The sequence below is a fragment of the Chiloscyllium punctatum genome, chromosome 27, assembly GCF_047496795.1.
Source record: "Chiloscyllium punctatum isolate Juve2018m chromosome 27, sChiPun1.3, whole genome shotgun sequence".
NCBI classification, from domain to species: domain Eukaryota; kingdom Metazoa; phylum Chordata; class Chondrichthyes; order Orectolobiformes; family Hemiscylliidae; genus Chiloscyllium; species Chiloscyllium punctatum.
The window spans coordinates 28,599,834-28,623,532 of NC_092765.1; the positions used below are offsets into that span (position 1 = coordinate 28,599,834).

At 39.8% G+C, this 23,699-nt stretch overlaps 1 protein-coding gene across 1 annotated transcript in view; it reads left to right on the forward strand.

The window, feature by feature from the left end:
* The window catches only part of LOC140453589 (uncharacterized), a 106,764-nt gene that overhangs the window by 71,745 nt on the left and 11,320 nt on the right, over positions 1-23,699 (forward strand). The window contains exons 10-11 of the mRNA XM_072548397.1: positions 12,002-12,095; positions 20,001-20,029. Coding sequence (XP_072404498.1) covers positions 12,002-12,095; positions 20,001-20,029 — 123 coding nt within the window. The remainder of the gene's footprint in view (positions 1-12,001; positions 12,096-20,000; positions 20,030-23,699) is intronic.

Genomic DNA, 23,699 nt, shown 5'->3' on the forward strand with positions numbered 1-23,699 from the left:
TCATGAGGAAATGGAGACCATCACATAATCAGGCAAATGAGAAATGGGCAGACATTCATCAGGTTGTGTTACCAATGGGTTATAGAAAGGAAGTGTTGCAGATAGCACATGAACTACCAATAGGAGGTTATTTAGGGGAAAGAAAAACTCAAGTCAAAATACACTAATATTTTTACTATATTGGACTGCACAAGGATATAGTTGAATTTTGCCAGACATGTCAAGTAATTGAAAACCGCAGGCAGTAACATAAACACGCACCTTTAATACTGATTCCTGTATTTGAGGAACCTTTTACAAGAGTCTTAATTGATTGCGTAAGACCCCTACCTAAAACAAAAAGTATGAATCAGTATTTGTTAACAATAATGGATGTGTCGACTAGATTTCCAGAGGCCATTCCATGATAAAATATGTAATGATGCTGCTTTTTTAACAGGATTGTATTGTCCTTGGTTTTGTCCAAAAGGTCTTCTAAACGGCAGAGGTTCCAATATAACTGGAAATATCTACTTGAGAAAGCTTCTAAGTTTTTTTTAATGAAATGGGAGTTCTTCCAGTTCAGGGTTTAGTTTCAGCTGGGGAGCTAGAGAAACAGCTGCTGGCAAAAGAAATAGTTCCATGCTGATCTTTTCTCCCTCTGACATCTCTCCTGTAAGAACTTGTTTGATTTTACCTTTTTTTGCTAAGGGGATATTTATGGAGATGTTGCAAGTATTTGGAACAGCATCATTAAGTTGTGTTTTCATGTCGATTGGGTTTTCAAATAGTTATGTTATTCTAAATTCAGTTTTCTTTTGTTCATATATCAATAACTTCTGTTTTGTTTAAAACTGAGTGGTTGGGTTAGCTGCATCACTCCTGGGGTATCTACTTTATACCTGCTTAAAATAACTAGGAAAGTTAGGGTCTAGGCTACCTTCTTGAAATGTTTGAACTTCAGAAATTGGCACTTGGACGGGAAAAAATGAGGCCTGCAGGTGCTAGAGATCAGAGTCAAAAAGTGTGGTGCTGGAAAAGCACAGTAGGTCAGGCAGCATCTGAGGAACAGGAAAGTCGACGTTTCGGGCACAAGCCGTTCATCAGGAAAGTCAGCTGAAAAGGATGGAGATGAAGGCTGAAGGTAAGCTTAGTGAGGAAGAGTGTGAGGATGAGCATACCTCACCAAAGGCCTGGTGAGGATCTGTTTAAATATATTCAAGCATTGCCTAAATTTGGTAAGAAGGATGTAAAAGCCTTTTTCATCTCATTTGAGAAGGTGGCTGAACAAATGCATTGGCCATTGACTGTGTGGGTTTTGTTGATCTAAACAAAACTTGCAGGTAGAGCTACTGAAGTACTCGCATCACTATCAGAGGAGATATCTGGGGTGTATGAGGAGGTGAAGAAAGCCATCTTAAGTGCATATGAGCTTGTGCCTGAAGCCTACAATGTTTCAGGAATCTAAGGAGGGATTCTGGATTAGTGGTGCTGGAAGAGCACAGCAGTTCAGGCAGCATCCATGGAGCAGCGAAATCGACGTTTCGGGCAAAAGCCCTTGGATGCTGCCTGAACTGCTGTGCTCTTCCAGCACCACTAATCCAGAATCTGGTTTCCAGCATCTGCAGTCATTGTTTTTACCTCCAATCTAAGGAGGGACCCTGGTCAAACATACATTGAGTTTGAAAGGATCAAACAAAGTAATTGTTGCCTCGTATGGAGGGAAGGTCTTAGAGGAAAGGCTGAGGGACTTGAGGCAGCTTTCATTCGAGAGACGAAGTTTGAGAGGTGACTTAATTGAGACATGTAAGATAATTAGAGGGTTAGATCAGGTGGACAGTGAGAGCCTTTTCCCTAGGATGGTGATGGCTAGCCTGAGGGGGTATAGCTTCAAATTGAGGGGTGATAGATATAGGACAGATGTCAGAGGTAGTTTCTTTACTCAAGAGAGTAGTAGGGGCATGGAATGCACTGCCTGCAACAGTAGTAGACTCGCCAACTTTAAGGGTATTTAAATGGTTACTGGATAGGCATATGGATGAGAATGGAATAGTGTAGGTTAGATGGCCTTCAGATTGGTTTTACAGGGCGACGCAACATTGAAGGCCGAAGAGCTTCTACTGCGCTGTAATGTTCTATGAAATCAGTGTTGGTGGGTTAGAAGAAGAACTGGGAAGCCCGATGTCGGAAAACAGGATAAGCCAGTGAATTTTGTTGGAGTGGTAACGGAATGCACAGGGGAGGCTAAAAGGCTGCACAAGCTGCACTAGAATGTACAACCTGGTTGGAAGTTGGTAAAGGAGAAAGTGCCAGATCTTCTTTGACTATATACTTGCGAAGGTAAAGTTTACTTGCCAGGAGCAGCAGGTAAAGAAGTTGCATTATTCAGAGATACAGGGCCCTCTCAATCTTTGATGTTGAAAGATGAGGAGATATGTACGTCTGGAGGACTATTGCCAGAAAACATGCTAGTAACAGGAATTCATGGTGAACCAAGAAATGCTCAATTATATGAAGTGAGGTTAGAGTGTCCAGTGAAGAGTGGAGACGTCATGGTAGAAGTACTGGACAAATTCTCAGCTCCAGGAATACAATTTGTCCTTGCTAATGATATAGCTGGCCTTATAGGGAATAGTGCTGCTTACTATGGTTAAAAAGTCAGTGGATAATCCAGCAACTGGGGTATTATAGGAAATATGTTGTGGGATTTTTCCTGACTCTGTGATAATGAGGTCACAAAGTCACCACTTGAAACAGGAGAGATCAAAGAGTACAGATAAGAAAGTTGAAGTGGAATTATCAGAGACCCTGGTGATCAAATGGTTGAGACAAAACAGGAGCAAATAGATGACAAAGTAGAAATCTTTAATTCAGAGAAATGACTGAGTTACAGCAGAAAGATGAGGAACTAAAGCAATTGTATCAAAAGGCATACACATAAAAGAGTCCAAATGTATCCCTGAATGTGACTATCTTAAAAATGTTGTCTTATTGAGGAAATGGAGACCATCACACATGCAGGTGGATGAGAAATGGGCAAAAGTTCATCAAGTCGTATTGCCAGTGGGTTATAGAAAGGAGGTGTTGCGGGTAGTACATGAACTATAAGTAGGAGGTCATTTAGAGTAAGAAAAACTCAAGCTAAAATACAAAAACATTTTTACCAGCCTGGACTGCACAAGGATGTAGTTGAATTTTGCCAGACATGTCATACATGTCAGGTAATTGGAAATCCACAGGCAGTAATAAAACCCACTCCTTTAATGCCTATTCCTGCATCTGATGAACCTTTTACAAGAGTCTTAACTGATTGTATAGGACCCCTACCTAAAACAAAAAGTGGGAATCAGATTTCCAGAGGCCATTCCATTACGCAATATCACAGCTAAAAGGATTGTAGAGGAGATACTCAAATTATTGACTAGATATGGACTACACACAGAGATACAATAAGATCAAGGGTCAAACTTCACGTCAAAATTATTCAAGAAAGTTATGGACAGCCTCGGTATAAAAAAATTCAAATCTATTGCATACCATTCAGAATTGCAGGGAGTGCTAGAAAGGTGGCATCAGGCATTAAAAACCATGTTGAGGGCTTGTAGTCAAGACTATCCAGATGATTGGGATAAAGGAGTTCAGTTTGTACATTTTGCCATCAGAAATGTAGCAAATGAATTGACCAAATTCAGCCCATTTGAATTAGTTTTTGGGCATGAAGTGAGAAGAACATGAAAATTGATTAAGGAGAAATTGGTAAGTCAGAATTCAGAGACCACATATTTGGACTATGTGTCAAATTTTAGGGAATAGTTAAATAAAGTGAGGGAGTTGGCTAGGCAGCATTTTAAAATATCACAGCATACAATGAAACAGGAAACAGACAAGAAATCAAAAACTTGCAATTTCGCTATCAGAGATAGGGTGTTAGTGCTACTTCCAGCGGTAGGTCGACCTTTAAAAGCAAGGGTTAGTGGACCTTATCAAATCAAAAGGAGATTGAGTGAGGTGACCTATTTGATAAGACTCCAGACAGAAAGAAATCTCACAGAGTGTGTCATGTGAATATGCTCAAAAGATATTTTGACAGGGAAGGAACGCAAAAGGAGAGTGAAGAACCAAGTTCAGAGGATTCTGAATTTGACATTCCTCAAATTAAATTGGACAATGAAGAAGTTGTCAAAAATTTGAATAAATTATTGAGTTACCTTCCAGAGGAAAATGGAAATGACCTGAAAGGGTTATTACTTTCACACAAGAAAACAAGCTAATTATGCATGATGTAATATAGGCAATGCTGTTCTGATTAAGCAATATCCTTATAGGCATTACCCTCTAAAGTTGGCACAAAAGGAGCTTGAATGCATACTCCAAGACAACATAATCAGTGAGTTACAGTGACTGGAGTTCACCCATAGCACTGGTGCCAAAACCAGATGGTACACAATATATGTCAGTGTAGTTACAGAGTGATTCCACATTGAGAACACTATATTGTAAAGGTGGGACAAGCAACTTGCATTTCTAAGTTGAACTTGCTCACAGGATATTGGCAGGTACTTTTGTCCAAAAGAGTGAAGTCAATTTCAACTTTTGTAACGCAGAATGGACTGTATCAATTAAATGTCACGCCATTTGGTATGAAAAATACACCAACCACATTTCAAAGACTAATCAATAATGTCATTTCCAGATTACCCAATTATGTAGTTTATATTGATGACCTGGTGATACTTAGTCACACATGGAAGGAACGTTTACAACATTTATCAGAATTATTCAATCAACTTCGGGAGGCGGGTTTGGCAATAAACCTGGCTAAGAGTGAATTTGTCAAATCCCAAGTCACCTTCCTGGACCATGTTATCAGACATGGACAGATGGAATGTAAAAATGGAATGTAAAAAACCAAGATTATTGGGAGTTACTCATACCATTGACAAAGAGAGCAGTACTACTATTCCTGGGATTGAGTGGGTTTTAACGGAAATTCATATCGAATTTCAGAAGTGTGGCTGCTCCACTTACTGAATTCTTAAAGAAAAACAGGAAGTTCCAGTACACTTAATTATGCAAAGCCATTCAACGTGGCTATAGATGACAGTGATGTGTATGTCTCACAGGAAGATGATGAGAAGATAGAAAGACCAATCGGATATTTCTCCATGAAACTGAACATTCATCAGCAGAAATATTCAACGGTTGAGAAGGAGACTTTGGGCTTGGTGCTGGGGTTACAACAGTTCAACATTTATGTTGCCAGTAATGAGTCTGAGACAATCATGTATACCAATCATAACCCATTAAAAGCTTTGGAGAAATTTAAGGACAAAAATTCCAGACTGGCTAGATGGCGTTCATTATTTGAAAATTGTACATGTGGAGGGTGAGAAAACGTGATTGCTGATGCATTGTTGAGAGTTGTGTAAGAAACAGTGGCATTCAGTGGCAGGAGTAAACAGATTGAAATAGAATGTAGTAGGGCATGTTTGCATGGTCATAGTCAATGGAATGTACATGTATTGTAGTGTACGAACAGTGTAAGACGAAGGGGTTTTAAAATGCAGCCATCTTTGTGTATTGATAGTCCTTTTTTTAAGGGAGGAGGTGTGACGATGCTGCCCTTTAACAAGGTGATATTGTCCCTTGTTTTTTTAGGAGGGGTCATAAAGGCAGTGATTCTGATTTGTCTGGAAATGGCTAGTTAAAAAGAATGGCAGGGAGATTCAAGATGTCGGCTACCCAGTAGGTCTGAATCTGCTGAGCTCTGTCCAGGACCCGGGCAAAGTGGGGTACCTACCCTCACCTCAGTTTTCCCAGCAGCTACAGTCATTCTGCATCAAACTTTAGTAGTTTGATACATTTTTAAATGACCAAAGATAAAGGACCACAGAGTTCGCAACAGGCAGGGACCACACCCCCCCCTGCAGCAATAGATGCATCAGCGGGCGCCCCAGGGGACTTGCCTGCAGAGGCAAGTCTGATCTCTGAGTTTGTTAAGCTGCAGAAGTATGACAGAGATTGAGAAACTCGGGCAGCATGTTGGAGGGGCGGAGCAACGGGCCATGGCCTCTGAGACTGCTGCTGAATCCTCCATGGGTCAGGTCTGGGCTCTGGAACGACGAAAATCGAGGTCATTGGAAGAATATTTAGTTGCTGAGCCTTCCCAAATGGGAGGAGGAAGGCGAGCTTGTTGAGTTTTTGGAACAGTGGCTCCCACAACTGCTGAAACTGTAATCTGAGTTAGGCCGGGTTTGGGTTGAGCGAGCAGACTGGGTTGCTGTACACAGGCCCGGGTCGGATAGTGCCCCTGCCCGGTCCTAGTATGACTCCAGCACTACAGGGAAAAACAAATGTTGCTGGAGGCCTCCAGAGTTTTGGGGAAGGATCCCCAAGCTATGGTATACAAGGGATCCAAAATAATGCTGTTCCTGGAATTTCCTCTGGTTGTGGTACGCATGAGGAAGGCGTTTGATGAGGTAAAGAAGCATCTGAGGGATTTAAAAATTCAGTATTCCATGTGATACCTGGCAACGTTGCACTTCAGTCATGGAGGGTCTGTGTATAACTTTGGATCACCAGAAAAAGTAAAAGAATTTTTGGATGCTGTCAAAAAAACCGATGGACTTGAACTGTATGGACAATGACTTTATTTTATCCCCCTTTTTTTTCTCCTCCTCTCTTCCCCTTTCTCTTTTCCATCCTTCCTTGAGGGGGGGTTCTTTCTATCAACTCTTATCTATAATTTGCTTGGATTATCTGGTTGTTGGGGGATGTTTCTGAGTTTTTTTTAATATTTGCTGGGATTGTAATTTTATACATGTTATTTTATATTGCTGTTTTGTTAAGAGTGCCTAGATAATAATATGGAGGGGTGGGTTGGTTGCCCACTTCTAATTCTTGTATTGTAGGACATTAGCATTTGTTTATCTTCCTTTGTAATGTCTGGGCCGAAGACATGGCTGAGCTGGGAGGTATTATGGTGGGATTATTGGAAGGTAGGAATGGCCCCTGTGGACAAGGGGGAAAGTCTCCTTTTAATTATGTCTTCTTTTTAAGAGTAGTTCTTAGTTATTTTGATTTAGTTGTTTTAAAGGTTGTATTTTTAAATTTATGTGAATTGTTTACGGTCTCTACTCAATGCTTTTTGAGGGGGGGTTCTTCCTTCTGGGGGTTCTCGGACTTTCTTGAACGATCATGACCAGACATTTGTTTAAATGTTGCACCTGGAATATTAAAGGGAGCCACGCGCCAATTAAAAGGATAAAGATATTATCAAGTCTTAAAAAAGAGAGGGTTGACGTAGCCCTTTTACAGGAGACACATCTACTTGATAAGGAGCATTCGAAACTGTAGCAAGGAGGATTTGGTCCGTTCAAAAAGTAGGGGTGTGGCCATTCTTATCCGGAAGAATCTTCCCTTCCAAATGCTAAACCAGATAAAAGATGAGTCTGGACGGTATATATTACTTAAAGCCCTAATATATAGAGAGGAGTATGGGATTTTGAATGTATATTGCCCCCGACACATCCTTTTAAATTTGTAATAGATGCTCTCTCCAAGTTGATGGCTATTGGGGTGCATCACATAATTATAGGAGGAGATTTTAATTGTATTATTGACCCTGAGATGGACAGGATATCTCGGAGCTGTGTGGGTATATCTCTGAGATCTAGACATTTGGCTGATCTGAATAGGGAGTTAGGACTGGTAGATGTATGGAGGTGTTTTCATCCTGAGGGTAGAGATTTTACTTTTTATTCCAACCCACACAAGTGTCATACCAGAATCGATAGGTTTTTTTTGTCCCCTCGACCTCTCTGAATTCAATATTGTCTTGTAAAATAGGGAATATAACTTTTCCGACCACGCAGCAGTGTATATGGAGGTCAAGACTAGTGATGACACGATAGGTTCTCGACATTTGCGTACGGACCCTTTCCTATTGAGGAATAGTAAGTTCACTGAATATTTCTTGCAGGAATTTAAAACTTTCTGGGGTATCAATTCAGGAATGTCCAGTAACCCATCGGTGATGTGGGAGACTGCTAAGGCATATGGTTATCTCATATTCTGCGAATCAGAAAAAACAAAAGGGAGAACAACAGCATCTGCTTGAGGCTCGCCTGAAAGCAGCTGAGACAGTGTATGTTGACAGGCCATCCGTTACTAAATCACAGAGGATTACAGTCTTCAGGGCTACTTTGAATACCGTACTTACTCAAACAGCAAAGAGGGAGATACTATTTGCGAAGCAGAGATTATTTGAACAGGGCGATAAGCTGGGCAGGTATCTAGCATACCTTGCTAGAAAGAAGAAGGCTCCCAATCCATTACGTTTATTAGTGAAGGTGCTGACTTGTGATCCTAAAAAGATCAGTGCAGCCTTTAGAAAGTTCTTCTTCGAGTTGTATAAGTCAGAGAGCTGCGAGGATAGAGTGAGGAAGATGAGTTTGTTTAAAAAACTGGTCGTCTCGGCTTAACCTCAGAGCAGGTGTCGCTTTTGAATGCCCCCCTGACAACACAGGAAGTCCAGGAGGTGGTGAAGTAGCTCCAGAGCGGTAAAGCGCCTGGACCAGATGGATTTCAGACTGAGTTCTATAAAGAATATATAGACAAATTGGCCGGACCACTCATAGATATGTATAATTATTCATATAGTCAGGATCGCCTCCCGCCCTCCCTGAAAGAAGCAAATATCTCTTTCATGCTTAAGAAAGGAGAAGCCCCAGATGACTGTACTTTATACAGACCTATATGTTTATTGAATGTGGACTTTAAAATTCTCTCAAAAATGTTAGCATTAAGACTGGAGAGGGTTATACCATTTATTATAAAAGAGGACCCGACAAGGTTTATTAAGGGTCGCAGATCTACTAATAATATTAGAAGAATATTAAACATGGTACAAGTCTGCCAGCAGGAAGTGATACCGGGATTAGTTGTTTCCCTAGATGCTGAGAAGGCATTCGATCGGGTAGAATGGCCATATCTTTTTAGAGCTGAAAAATGTGTTGCTGGAAAAGCGCAGCAGGTCAGGCAGCATCCAAGGAGCAGGAGAATTGACGTTTCGGGCATAAGCCCTTCTTCAGGACTTTCTCCTAGTTGATTTTAACCATATCTTTTTTATACTATGTAACGGTTTGGCATTGGAGAGGTCTTTACCAAGTAGGTCGCTAAATTATATAACGACCCTAAAGCAGCAGTGATTACCAACGGCATAAGATTGGATAGTTTTAGTGTTGGGAGAGGTTGTCTCAAGGATGCCCTCTCTCACCACTACTATTTACACTAGTGATTGAACCGCTGGCAGAAGCTATCTGAACTGACCCAGAGGTAGGATCAGGTAAGCATAAAATTACTCTTTTTGCAGATGATGCCCTTTTCTTAAATGATCCATCAATATCTGTACCCCACTTAATTCAAGTGGTTAACTTATTTGGTATGTTCTCAGGCTACAAAATTAACTTTATGAAATCGGAGGCCATGCCGCTAGGAGATCTTACAGCATAGGTAAAAACGATAACTGGGGATGGCATTTTTGCAAGAGATAGGGTGGGAAGAGGTGTAATGCAGGTAGCTGTGGGAGTCGGGAGATCTTACCAGCATATCCAATTTTGCGGATGGATCCCGCTTCCCCTTTCGGTGGTCTCTGGGAGGGTTTCTCTATTTAGGTATTTTTATTACCCTGGTATTTGGTCAGGTATATAAAGCTAATTATATGCATTTGTTAGAGAAAATAAGACAGGACCCAAATGCTGGGAAGACCTCCCGATATCCTGGCTAGGAAGAATAGCTTTGGTCAAGATGAATATTCTACCTCGTCTATTATACCCCATGAGAATGCTTCCTTTGATATTGTCACAACAGGCGTTGTGTAAGCTTTATGGCTGGCTTGGCCTCTTTATTTGGAATCATAGACAACCCCTTATTAAATTAGATAAATTGCAGCTCCCACAAGTAAGGGGAGGTGTAGATTTTCCGGATTTCAGGAGGTACCAACTGATTGGGTCTCTTGTGACCCACAATCAATTTTGTTGGATATTGAGGCTTCCCGAGCAAAATGCCCCCTCAACAATCTATTATTTATGGATAAGATGATAGTTATTTTGGATCATTGTAAAAACCCAATTGTATTAAATACAATCAAAGCTTGGAAGATGATGCGACAGAATGAGGGTGATTTACAAAAAACCTCCCCTTCTACTCCTATAGTGGGAATGTTGGGATTTCAGTCAGGCTTGACTGATGCTGGATTTAAAATTTGGGAGTCCAGAAGCATATCCTTTTTGGGAGATCTGTTCAATGGGGAGGTCATGATGTCCTTTGAACAGTTGCGTCAGAAGTTTGGGTTGCCTAGCAAGGACTTCTTTCGATATTTTCAAGTACGAGGCTTCAAACAAAAAAAGACCACATTGATGACTGATCCGTACAAATCAGATATGGAAAGGAGAGTGGTTCGGCCGATGGCTGCACCCTCAGTCAGTATTCTCTACCACTCGCTAGGTAATAAGGTATCGAAGGACATGGACCGGTTATATAAAACCTGGAATCAAGAATTAGGGATAGAAATCTCCTTAGAGATGCAGGAGGATATCTGGGAAAATGCCAGGAAGATCTCTGTCTGTAATAGAACTCAAGCCATTCAATTGAAAATACTTCATAGGGCTCATATGGCATCAGAGTGGCTTGCAAAGTTCAAGGCAGGAGCATCCCCAATGTGCCTTAAATGTAAAATAGAAAAGTTGGTACTCTCACTTATTGTTTGTGGACATGCCATAAAATTCGTAGATTTTGGACAATGTAGTGAATGCCTTGGCAAAGATTTTGGAAACGGAGATAGGTTGCACTCAGTGTCTCTCCTTTTGGGCTTTCCAAGTTTTCCTTCTCTAGATGCATATAGGAAGAAACTATTTACTATCCTTTCCTTTTGTGCGAGGAAAAACATTTTAGTAAGTTGGGTATCAGATAGTTCCAAAGGACTTTTGAAATGGCATAGGGTGGTTATGAAATATATTCCCCTGGACTTTCTTAGAAATATGATGCACAAGAAAATGGAATTATTTTATAGAACATGATGGATCTTTTTGAACTACACCAATGCAAATGTTTTGGCCATATGTTTAGGGCCTTTGTTTAGCCATGAAGATGATGTTTGTTGGCTTGGGGGCCCATGAGAGGAAGAATCCTGTATAAATACAGGTTTTCGTATGACTCGGTATAATTTTATTTTGAATGCATATTTATTTGTTTACCTTTTGTTTACCTTTTTTATTGTTAATAATGTACAATACTGTGGTCATTTTTTACACGTAAAATCTTTTTTATATCTTATTTTGTGTTTTCGTAGTTTGTAGAGTAGATTAGTAGTTAGTTAGTTTTCTTAATTTTTTTTTGGTGCTGTTATTATACTGTAAAGTGGATACACTATTTTGTATTGATTTTGTAAAAAAACTCAAAAATCTTTTTCTTTTCAATAAAAATTTTTACAAAAAAAAATAGCAGGGGAGTCACCAGTTCTCCCAGTTCAGATTTTCTCTAGTTTGGTCTGTTTTAGCAAGCAGTCAGAAAACTGTTGGCAGCAAAGAAACGGCTACAGTGAAAAGAGGTTCCATGCTTCAACAGAGGTCTTGCCTGAACGTTCTCTCAGAGATCACTCCTGCCTGTAAGAACCTGTGTTTGAATTTACCTTTTGCCAAGGCATGTGTTTATGCAATGCTGGGGAGATTGGAACAGCTCCTTTGTTAAGTTGCAGTTAGGTTATCAAATAAGTTATTCTAAATTCTGTTTTCTTTTGTTCATATTTCATCCGTAGTATTTAAGAATATTCTGTTTTATTTAAAGCTGAGTGGTTTGACTAGTTGCATCACTCATGGAATATCCACTGGACATCTGTCGAAACGAAATTAAAAAGTTAGCGTCTGTGCTACCTTCTTAAAATGTTTTGAGGGGGTCTGGCCTGGTCCATAACAAATGTGACACAGTATTAATGAAATACTAACCATTTTGTTTTAAATTTCAGGCGAAGTATGCATTGGACCAGCTGCACATTGTTGATGAAACTGGAAAGAAGCAACACTATTATCTCAAATATTTGCTGCCTACTGGTGATGTGGGTGAGTTGTTTCAAATTTCACTGACGTAATTAAATATCCCAACCCCATGCTGTATCTGTGTTGCTCATGTGATGCAGTCTTGGGCAGGAGGCAAGCTCAATGCTCTTTGGTAGCACCATATGACAAGGAGCTAGAAGGTACTCATTGGAGGAGGCAAATTGCCTTTTGAAGGCAAAAGGCAGCCATATCCGGCCCTGCTGCTGCCTTTCTAAGAGGGGAGATGGGAATTCTGCAGGTTTTGAAGCTTCTTAGCTCAGATTATTGACTAAATAATAAATGTCACCATGTCTACTTTCAAGGTAAAATCATTGGAGCAAAAGTATTTCCAGTTTAAAAATATCTCACTAATGTATATCAGATTGTACAGGTTTGGTGATTTCCAATTTGAGGATTGTGTTCTGGCCCTCCCCAGCACATTAACAACTGTCTCCAGGGGCTTAATGAGTTCCTAATTGAAAGCAAATAGTTTCCCTATTATTTATCCTGCCAGACTGCTATTGAAAATTCAGCTTTTCTTTGTATTCCTTGGACAACCAGTTTGAGGATAGTCTGAATGAATTATTGGTGGACTTTTTTTTATCAACCTGTTTTGATGTATTATGACACAACCTTTTTCACTGGAGCATAGGAAGTTGAGGAGTGACCTTATAAAATCATGAGGGGCATAGATAATGTGAACAGCAATACCTTTTCCCGATGGTGGGGGAGTTCAAAACTAAGGGACATATTTTTAAGGTGAGAGGAGAAATATTTAAAAGGGATCTGAGGGGCAAACATTTCACACAGGGTGAAATATGTGGAATAAACTGCCCGAGGAAGTGGTGGATAAAGGTAGTTATAATATTTACAAGACATTTGGATAGATACGTAAGTAGGAACATTTTAGAAGGTTGTGGGCCAAATGCAGGTAAGTGGGAATAGTTTAGATTGGGAAACTTGGTAGACACGGATGGGTTACTCTGAAGGGTCTGTTTCCGTGCTGTATGACTCTATGACTCTGTATAACTCTGGAGCAGGTGGGACTTCAACCTGGGCCTTCTAACTCAGAGTTAGGGACATTATCACTGTTCCACGGAGACCTTCAAATTTACAAATATTTTTAATCAACGTGTGCAGACATGTTATGATATACCTCAGGAATAGGTGAGACTTGAACACAGGCTGAAGTAGGGATGCTGCCACTGTCCCACAAAAACCATAGAAATTATGAGTATTAAAGAAAGAGTCACACTGTTTGTGTACAGTTGAAAATTCAGTAATATTTTTCATATTAATTGTCCTGGGCTGGTGAGTAAAGGAGCAGTTGGATGATACAGGTTAATGTGTAGCTGAAGAAATAGTGTAGGAGAAAGGGCTTTACTCTTGAACCAGTCCTGTCCAGGAAGGTCCTGAGCAGGATGGACAACCTATATCTCAACAAGGATGAGACAATTGTCTCCTCATGGAATTTAAGACCGGAAGACATAGGACAGAAGTAGGCCATTTGGCCCATCGAGCCTACTCCACCATTCGGTAACTTCATGGCCGATTTGATAATCCTCACTTGACCTTCCTGCCTTAACTCTATAATTCTGGATTCCGTTAAAGATTATTAATCTGTCCAATTTAACCTTGAATATATTTAGTGACCCAGCCTTGACAGACATCTGTAGAAAATAATTCCACAAATTGTCTACCCTCCTCATCTCTATCTTAAATGTGCCAAGACTATGCCCTCTAGTGCTAGAGTTTTCCATCAGGGTAACAGCATCTGTTCTGTTAATCTTGCATGTTTCAATTAGCTCTCCTCTCATTCTTCTAAACTCCAATGTGAACAATCCCAACCTACTCAACCCTGGTTTGACATGTGCCTTGCATAGTTACTGTGCTAGTCAACAAAGATCTAACTACATTAATCCCATTTTCCAGCTTTTGGCTTATAACCCTTGAGGCATTGGCAATCCAAGTGAATATCTAAATACTGCTCAAAAGTCACAAGAGTTTCTGATTCAATCATCTTTCAAGCAGTGAGTTTCAGACTTCCACCACAATTTCTCCTCAACTCTCCTCTTAGACTTCTGCCTCTTGTCTTAAACCTATTCTTGCTGGCTATTGACCTCTCTTCTAATGCAAAAAGTGCTTTTCTATCCAACCTGTCTATGCCCCTCATAATCTCATACATGTCTGTGAGGTTCCCTGTCTGCTGTTATGCTTCAAAGAAAACAAGTCCAGCTTCTCCAATCTTTTTGCATAGCTCATTGCTCTAACCTGGCAGCATCCTGATAAATCTCCTCTGTATCATCTCTAGAACGAGCACATCATTCCTGTAATATGATGACCAGAACTGCTTTCATTCCTCCAGTTGAGGCCTAACCAATGCTTTATAGAATTCCAGCATAACCTCTTTGCTTTTGCAATTTGTGTCTTGATGCATAAAGGCAAGTATCACATATGCCTTCTTAACCATCTGCCTACCTGCCCTGCTACTTTCAGGTACATGTGCACCAAGATCCCTCTGATCTCCAGGAATTTCAAGGATCCTGCCATTCAGAGTGTAATCCTTAGCTTGTTAGGCCTCTGCCAGTGCACCACCGCACACTTTTCTGGGTTGAAGTTAAGTTGCCTTTTCTCGGTCCATATGGCCAGCCCATTGATATCCTCCTGCAATTTACAAACTATCTTTCTCACTTTTTGCCAACCTACCAATTTTCATGTTATCCACAGAACTTCTTGATCATTCCGGTAGCAAATAGGGAAGACAGGCTTAAAATGGCCACTGCAATTGTTGTTGAGAAGAATACTGAGATACCGGCTACTAGAATAGGTGGGATTGAGGTGCACAAGGAGGAGGTGTTAGCAATTCTGGAAAGTGTGAAAATAGGTAAGTCCCCTGCCGAATGGAATTTAACCTAGGATTCTCTGGGAAGCCAGGGAAGAGATTGCTGAGCATTTGGCATAATCTTTATGTTGTCATTGTCCACAGAATTAGTGCCAGAAGACTGGAGGGTAGCAAATGTAGTTCCCTTGTTCAAGTAGGGGAGTAGAGACAACCCTGGAAATTATATACCTGTGAGCCTTACTTCGATTGTGGACAAACTGTTGGAAAGGGCTATAAGAGACAGACTTTTTAATCATCTAGAGATCAATAAGTTGATTAGGGATAGTAAACACGGTTTTGAGAAGGGTATGTTGTGCCTCACAAACCTTATTGGGTTCTTTGAAAAGGTGACCAAACAGATGGATGAGGGAAAAGTGATTAATGTAGTGTATATGGATTTCAGTAAGGTGTTTGATAAGGTTCCCCATGGTAGGCTATTGCACAAAATACGGAGGCATGGGATTGAGGATGATTTAGTTGTTGTATCAGAAATTGGCGAGCTGAGAGAAGACAGAGGCTGGTGGTTTATGGGAAATATTTATCCTGGAGTTCAGTTACTAGTGATGTACTGCAAGGATCTGTATTCGGCCCATTGTTGTTTGTCATTTATATAAATGACCTGGATGAGGGCACAGAAGGATGGGTTAGTAAATTTGCAGATGACATAAGGTTTGTAGAGTTGTGGATAGTAATGAAGGATTTCGTAGGTTACAGAGAGACATAGATAAGCTGCAGAGCTAGGCTGAGAAGTGGCAAATGGAGTTTAATTTGGAAAAGTGTGAGGTGATTCACTTTGGAAGGAGTAATAGGAATGCAGATTACTGGGTTGATTGTAAGATTCTTGGTAATGTAGATGAGTAGAGAGATCATGGTGTCCAGGTACATAGATCCTTGAAAGTTGCCATCCAGGTTGATAGGGTTGTTAAGAAAGCATACAGTGTGTTAGCTTTTATTGGGAGAGGGATTGAGTTTTGGAACCATGAATTCATGCTGCAGCTGTACAAAACTCTGGTGCGGCCACTTTTGGGGTATTGCATACAGTTTTGGTCACTGCATCATAGGAAGGATGCAGACGCTTTGGAAAGGGGTCAGGATGTTGCCTGGTATGGAAGGAAGCTCTTACGAGAAAGGCTGAGGGACTTGAGGCTGTTTTCGTCAGAGAGACGTAGGTTGAGAGGCGACTTAATTGAGACATATAAAATAATCAGAGGGTTAGATCGGTTGGACAGCGAGAGTCTTTTTCGTCGGATGGCGATGGCTAGCACGAGGAGGTATAACTTCAGTTTGAGGATGATAGATATAGGACAGATATCAGAGGTAGTTTCTTTACTCAGAGTAGGAGGGGCATGGAATGCACTGCCTGCAACAGTAGTAGACTCACTAACTTTAAGGGCATTTAAATGGTCATTAGATAGGCATATGGATGAGAATGGAATAGTGTAGATTAGATGGGCTTCAGATTGATTCCACAGGTCGGTGCAACAACGAGGGTCGAAGGGCCTGAACACCAAGGGCCCTGATGCTGAGTCCTGTGGAATCCCACTGGAAATAGATTTCCAGTCAAAGAAACATTCCTTTGCTTCCTGCCTCTTAGCCAGTTTTGGATTCTATGGGCCACTTTACCTTGGATTCAAGTGCTTTTACTTCCTTAACCAGTCTGTCACTGGAGCCCTTATCAAAACCATATTAAAGTCCATGTAGACCAGTTCAAAAGCATTATTCTCATCAATACCCCTGGTTACTTCCTGAAAGAATTCTATATTCATATCTTTCCTTAACATCCTGATTAATCTGTGTCTGTCCAAGTGCAGATATATCTGTCTCTCTATTAACTTTCTGACCACCAAGGTTCGACTGATTGGCCTGCAATTTCATAGTCAATCCCTTCATCCTTTTTTTTAAAATAACAGGACAAGATTAACAGTCTTCCAGTCCTCTGGCACATCACTTACAGCCAGAGAGGATTTTAAAATTATTAATAGTGCCCCTAATAATTCCTCCCTTACCTCCCTTAACAGCCCGGGATACATGTCATCTGGATCTGCAAATTTAACAGCCATTATGTCTTCTAAAGCAGCTAGTATCTCCTCTGTCCCTGTTAATTACTTATAATATTTCACAGTTATCCACCCTGATGTCTATACTTGTGTTGTCAGTTTCCATTGTGAATATCCACACAAAGTAAGCATTAAGGACAGTTCCCACCGATTCTGGATTCACATACAGGTTACCGCTATGGTCCAATGTGGGCTTAATGCTTTCTCTATAATTCTCTTCCTCTTTACATCTTTTGTAAAAGCGCTGTGGGTTTTCTCTTATTCTATCAATGTTTTCTTCTGCACTGTCTTTACTTGCCTAAGTTCCTTTTTAGGTTTTGTCCTGCACTTTTCAAACTCCTCCAGGGACTCTGCCATATTGAATTATCATTATCTGACATTAGCTTCTTGTTTTTTAAAAATTTTAACCCTATGTTTCTTGATTTCTATAGTTCTCCAGTCTTGGGCCTGGCCTTTGTCTTGACAGGAACTTAGTTGACTTGCATTGTTGCTGTTTCCCACTTGAATGGTTCCCAATGCTACAACACCGTTTTCCATGCAAGTCGCTATTCCCAGTCCAGTTGGGCTAAATTGTATTTTTTATCAGTAAAATTAGACTTTCTCCTATTTAGAATATTATTCCCACCTCGTCCATCTTATCCTTCTCAATAAATATTCTAACTCCAACTGAATTATCTCCAAAATACACCCCTATTGATAATGCTTTCTATCCGCTGGGTTCATTTTGTTATAACTCATTGAAGTGACATGCTGGAAATCCGGGCCATTATTCCCAGAGTATTCATACAAGTTAAATATTTTATAATGTATACAACTCTCCTCAATTTACCTGACTTCGGGCCCTGGTTGACATAGCCCTATTGGTGAACTGGTGAACATAAAACTCTAATCCCTATATATATATATATATATATATATATATATACACACACACACATACCTTATAACACTTCCACTGACCAGCATTTTGTTTCACTTGTCTTTCTTCAGATGCTTACACTAGTTAGTAAGAGAGTGACTGGTTCACTTATAAAAAAAACTCTGACTTTTCAGTTAGAAGTCACAGCTTACAATTGTTGCACAAAAGATAGACTGGTATCCTTCAGGTTTAAAGTTAGACTTTGACTGTAGAGAACAGACGACCACCCCTGCGCTGAGGAAGATCTGAACACTTCATTGTCAGTTACTTGTTCCCAACTCCAAACTGTTCAGTTTCCCAAGCACTAATCACACAGTTGCTGGCAGGCAAAATTTTCCATCAACAATAACTGGTCGCTAATTCACAGACCAATCATCTCTTGTTGCCAGCAAAAGCTGCATCTGAATATTCCTTGGGCTCCAAATCACCTGGAACTCAAACTTCAAATACTGCTTAGTCAAACAATTCTTTACATGATGTATATTTATTTTCTTTCAAAACATACAGCCACCCTTTCAAACACTGGTTTTTAAAACAGTTCTTTCCCAGTTCAATCTACAGTTTTTTCTTGAAACAAAAACAGTCTTTACTGCCTCCTCCCTTGTTGGTCTGTCCATGTGCTGGCTAAAAGGGTTCTCTGCATGGAGTTTCAGAATTTTGTTCCCTCCATACCTTGCACACTGAAAAACATGACAGTTAATATTTGGGTTGTTAAAATCCCCTACTACTACTACCTTACTGTTCTTATACTTTCCACCTTCCTGCCACCATCCAAGCAGCTAGACCACCCTAAATGGCTTGGCTATGGTCGGTATCCACAGCCAAGTCACCCTCACATATTTTTTGGCCAAAAAGAGGGATGCAAGTGAGGTACATCCAGAGGTATCCTTCATGACATGCCTGGTCTCCTTCCTCTAGCAGACAGTCACCTATTTCTTCTCTCCCTGCACTTCCTTAAGTTGTGGAGTGACCACATCCTGAAATGTGCTACCTATGAATTTCTCAGCCTCATGAACGCACTGTAGCTCCCCAGCTGCCACTCAAGTTTGAAAACCTGGAGTTCAAGTTGCTCCAGTCAGCAGCAATTCCTGCATACATGGCCATCCAGACCATGAGGAGCACCTGGCATTTCTCGCATAGTACATGATATGCAAATCATTGACCTGAGCTCCCCAGACATGTGTCATAACTGAATAAAACATGAACCATTGTGTTTATTTCACCCTTGCTCCTACTTAAGTGTATACGAGAAAAATCTTAGCCAGGTGTATATCCCAAGACCCACTCAGGTCTTCTGCCAGTCTGTCTGCTACGCTGTGAGGTCCTCTCCTCGCCCACTCCTCTCAGTTATGTTTATTGACTGTCACAGCACTTCCACCTTGCCTACTCCTGTCGGGATGCTTACTGCATGTCAGTGTCCTTGTCTTCCCTGTTACTCTGCAAAGAGGCCCATTTTAGGAGGCCAATAGGCCGCACTCAATAGTGATGTCTTTCTTTTGCTTTGATTTTATCTGCACCTGAACTGATTCTTTATCTTGAACTCTGGACCAAGATCATTTCTCAGTACTGTACCAATTTTATATTTTATTAACAGAACTACTGCACCTCCTTTTTGTTTCCTCCTGTCCTTCCAAAATATCAAATATCCTTGAATATTCAGGTTGTAGCTCTCTAATCCTATTTCCTTGCCTTTTCTATACCTCTTCCCAGTTAGTCCCTATTGTTACAAACTCTCCCTATTATGTATTCCTCATATCCATCAAATATATGTATTATGTATGCTATGAATAGCAGTGATTCCAACACCAGCCCCTTGTGGGTGCTATTATTTCCAACAATGAAATTCCTTTGTGCGCCCTGACAACTTCTGGATTTTAAAAAATCTCAATCTGAAAATCAAAATTAACAAGCAATATTCCCTTGGTGCTAGAATGGTGTATCAACATAGATCATTTTCTTCATAGCACAACCTTCTGACATGAAAGCAGAAATTCTGCCACTAAGCCCAATTGAACTGTGCTAACTTTTATTATTGAAAGATTTATTTATTGTTTTTTCTGTTTATCTTCAAGAAAATAAAACATTATCCTCCAAGACCCTGGTAAGACAACTTTTTTTCCTTAATGTTCACTTGCTTATATTTCTTATTTTGTATAGAGTATATAAATACATGTATGAGTACACAAAGACAAATAATTTTCTACTAAATGTATCTATTTTTGTTGTCTGTTAATTTCCTCCCTTCTTGTACTAATTAAGGCTGGCCTCTACTGCCGAACAGTCAAACAAACATTTTATGAACTTTAATGTTGAATAAGCATTTTGATAACTGCCATTCAGAAATTGTGCACATCAAACTGATTCTATGTTTTTGAAATGCTTAATCGATTATGTGTTTGGTAGCTTATTCAGAAAGCTGAAAAGAATATTATTACAAGTGATGTGTGTTTGGCTGTAATTAGTGCTTATTTTGTCACCATTTCCATTCTTATCCCTTAGAAACTGACCACAGCTTCAGCATGTGACACATATGCAAGTTTTAATGGAAATCCTGAAATTATGGTCAGTTAATTAGTGAACCATCACAGGCAGCATTATAGCCAACCCCAGAGATAGCAATCGCTGAAATCAGTTCCAACTTCAGCTTCTCTCACTCCCTCATCACAATTAAAATCTCTGTAATAAGTTACAGCTGTTCAACTCAGGAGTAATTTGTTTTTAATATTAATACAATTAATAATGATGAGCAACAGAACTGATCGTAAAAAAAGTTTATGTTTGTAGAACGCTTTTAAATGATTAGTGGATTGTTAAACTAATTTATTTAAGTATTTTCAGAATGTTTTATCTTTTATCTTGTGGATGTCACATTTTTTAACTTTTGCTACATAAAATAAAATGATTTTATTTTGCTGTAATGAGTTATTTGATGGGTGACTACAAAAACCTTATGATGTATGTGGGTGCTTGAACAACTTGATGACATCATTCTGGCTCCATACTAGAAATGCCCTGCAAAGAATGCAGCAGGTAATCGTATTATCACTGCACATGATAAAGATAAAATTATTGACAATGAGGTCACACAGTTTCTCAATGAAGCTGATTTCAAGATCAACAGCGAGTGCCCTTGCTTTGCCAAATTCTAGGCTTGTATTTCTCAGATTACATCTCGTAATAAATCATATTCCATGGGTTTCAGTAAAGCACTTGGAATTATGGAATCTTAGAATAATTAGAACCTTAGAATACAACACAGAACGAGGCCATCCTTCGCCACTACCAAGACTCATGGATTGACATGTGGTTTCTGAGCTTAACTTTGCACCTTTCTTGAACAAGAGTAATACATTTGCAATTTTTCAGTCCTCTAACACCAGCCCTGAGTCTGAAGAGTGGTGGAAAACTATGGCAAGTGTCTCCTCACTTCCACTCAGTTCCTTCACTCTTCTTGGATTCATATCTGCTGGACGTAGCTATTCAATGCTTCTTGCTGATCAGTTTTAAACCCTACAGTTGTCTGAACATCTTACTCTTTCGCCATGACCTCTGCAGCATCTCTTTGATAAAAACAGATGCAATGGATTCATTCAATGTTTCATTGCCTCCATGTGCAAACTTCTGTCATAGTCCCTAATTAGATGCACACCTCTTACCATGTGTTCATTTTTTGTTTCTTCTACTGTTTATTTCTGTAAAAATAAATGTTGGAAATATTGTAGTTCAAATTCGTAAGTACAAGATGTCATAAGTCATGGTCATAGGTCATTGTCATAGTTTTAGGTCATAGTTTTAGGATAAGGGGTAGCAGATTTAAAACACAGATGAGGCAAAATTACTTCTCTCAAAGGGTCATGAATTTGTCGAATTCCCTCAGAGTGCAGTGGGACATTGAGTAAACTTAAGGAGGAGACAGAGAGGTTTTCATTAGTAATGGGTTCAAGGGTTAAGAAGAGCGGGCAGGAAAGTGGGATTGAGGCTGGCATGAGATCATCCACAATTGTACAAATGATAGAGAAAGCTTAAAGGGCTTAATTGCCTACTCTTTGTTCCTGGTACTTATGTTCCTAAATTTTTTGTGAATCTCATAGATGAAGTTATTGCTTGATCTAATCAGGTGCAGGAAGGCAATGAAATAAGGATTTCTTATTGCAGCACATTTTAAGGCTGGAAATGTTTTGACAACTAATCAGCTGATTTTCAGCTATTGATTCAGACAGTGAGCAACTTCATGAATAACTGGAGATCAGCATCAGTTTTATATGTTATCAAAATTGATAACTGAATAAAAATTGAAAGGATAATGATAGGTTAATTGGATTTTCAAAAGTGAAAACAGACCTTCTGAGGCAATGTTCTGTCAAATCAGAAACAGATTTGTCTTTACAACTCCTCAACGTAGCATCTTCTCCATTTTTATCATTGTACTGATTGAAACAAGTGAAGTAGCCATAAATTATTGCTTTTCTTACTTTGTAAAGTTAACTCCCCACAAAGTCCTGAAGAAACAATGCTCTGTGGATGTAAACAAAATGAATACACACCTCCTGAGTTCCTACCACTCATAGAAATATGGAAAAACAGGAATAGGATTGGATCATTTGGCCTTGCAAGCAAGCTCAACCATTCAACATGATCATGACTGATCATCCAACTCAGTTGTTACCATTTTTGCCCATACTCTTTGATCCCTTTAACCCAGAGAACAATATCTCCTCCTTGAAACCATTCAATATTTTGACCTCAACAGCTTTCTTTGACAGAGAATTCCACAGGTTTACCACTCTCTGGATGAAGAAATGTCTCCTCATTTCAGTCCTAAATGACCTATTCCATATATTTATACTGAAACCTCTGCTTCTCGAATTCCTGGTCATCAGAAATACCCTTCCTGCATTAATTACAACCAGTTCAGTTAGAATTTTATACGTTTATATGAGATCCCCTCTAATTCTCCTAAATGTCAGTGAATAAAGTCCTAATGGATTCAATCTCTCTTCATATTTCAGTCCTACCATTGTAGGAATCAGTCTGGTGAATTTTCATTTCACTCCCGCCATAGCAGAACATCCTTCCTCAGATAAAGAGACCAAAACTGCATTCCAGATGTGGTCTCATGAAGGGCATGTACAATTGCAGTAAGATATTCCTGTCCTATATTCAAACCCTCTCTCTATGAAGGCGAATACACCACTCACCTTCTTCACCACACTGCATCTGCATGTTTACTTTCAGTAATGGCGTACAAGGACCCCCTTTCCCAATCTATCATTCAGATAATAATCCGCCTTCTTGTTTTTGCTCCCGAACTAGATAACCTCACATATATTCATGTTATACTTCATTTCCCATGCATTTGCCCATTCATTGAACTTGTGGAAATCATACTGAAACATCTATGCATCTCTTCACAGTTCACCCTCCCAGCCAGTTTGTGCCATCTGCAAACTTGCAGATATAACATTTAGTACCCTCATCTTAATAATTTAAATATTTTTGAATAGCTAGGCTTCAAGCAGTGATCCCTGCAGTATCCAACAGATAACTAGCTGCCATTCAGAAAATGATCCATTTATTCCTACTTTTTGTTTCCTGTCTGCTAGCCAGCTCACTATCCATCTCAGTACACTACTTCCAATTCCATATGCTTTAATTTTATATGCCAGTTTCTTATGTGGGACTTTATTGAAAGCCTTCTGAAAGAACAAGTGAATCACATCACTGGCTCCCCATTATCACCCCTACTAGTTACATCCTTAAAAAAATCCAAT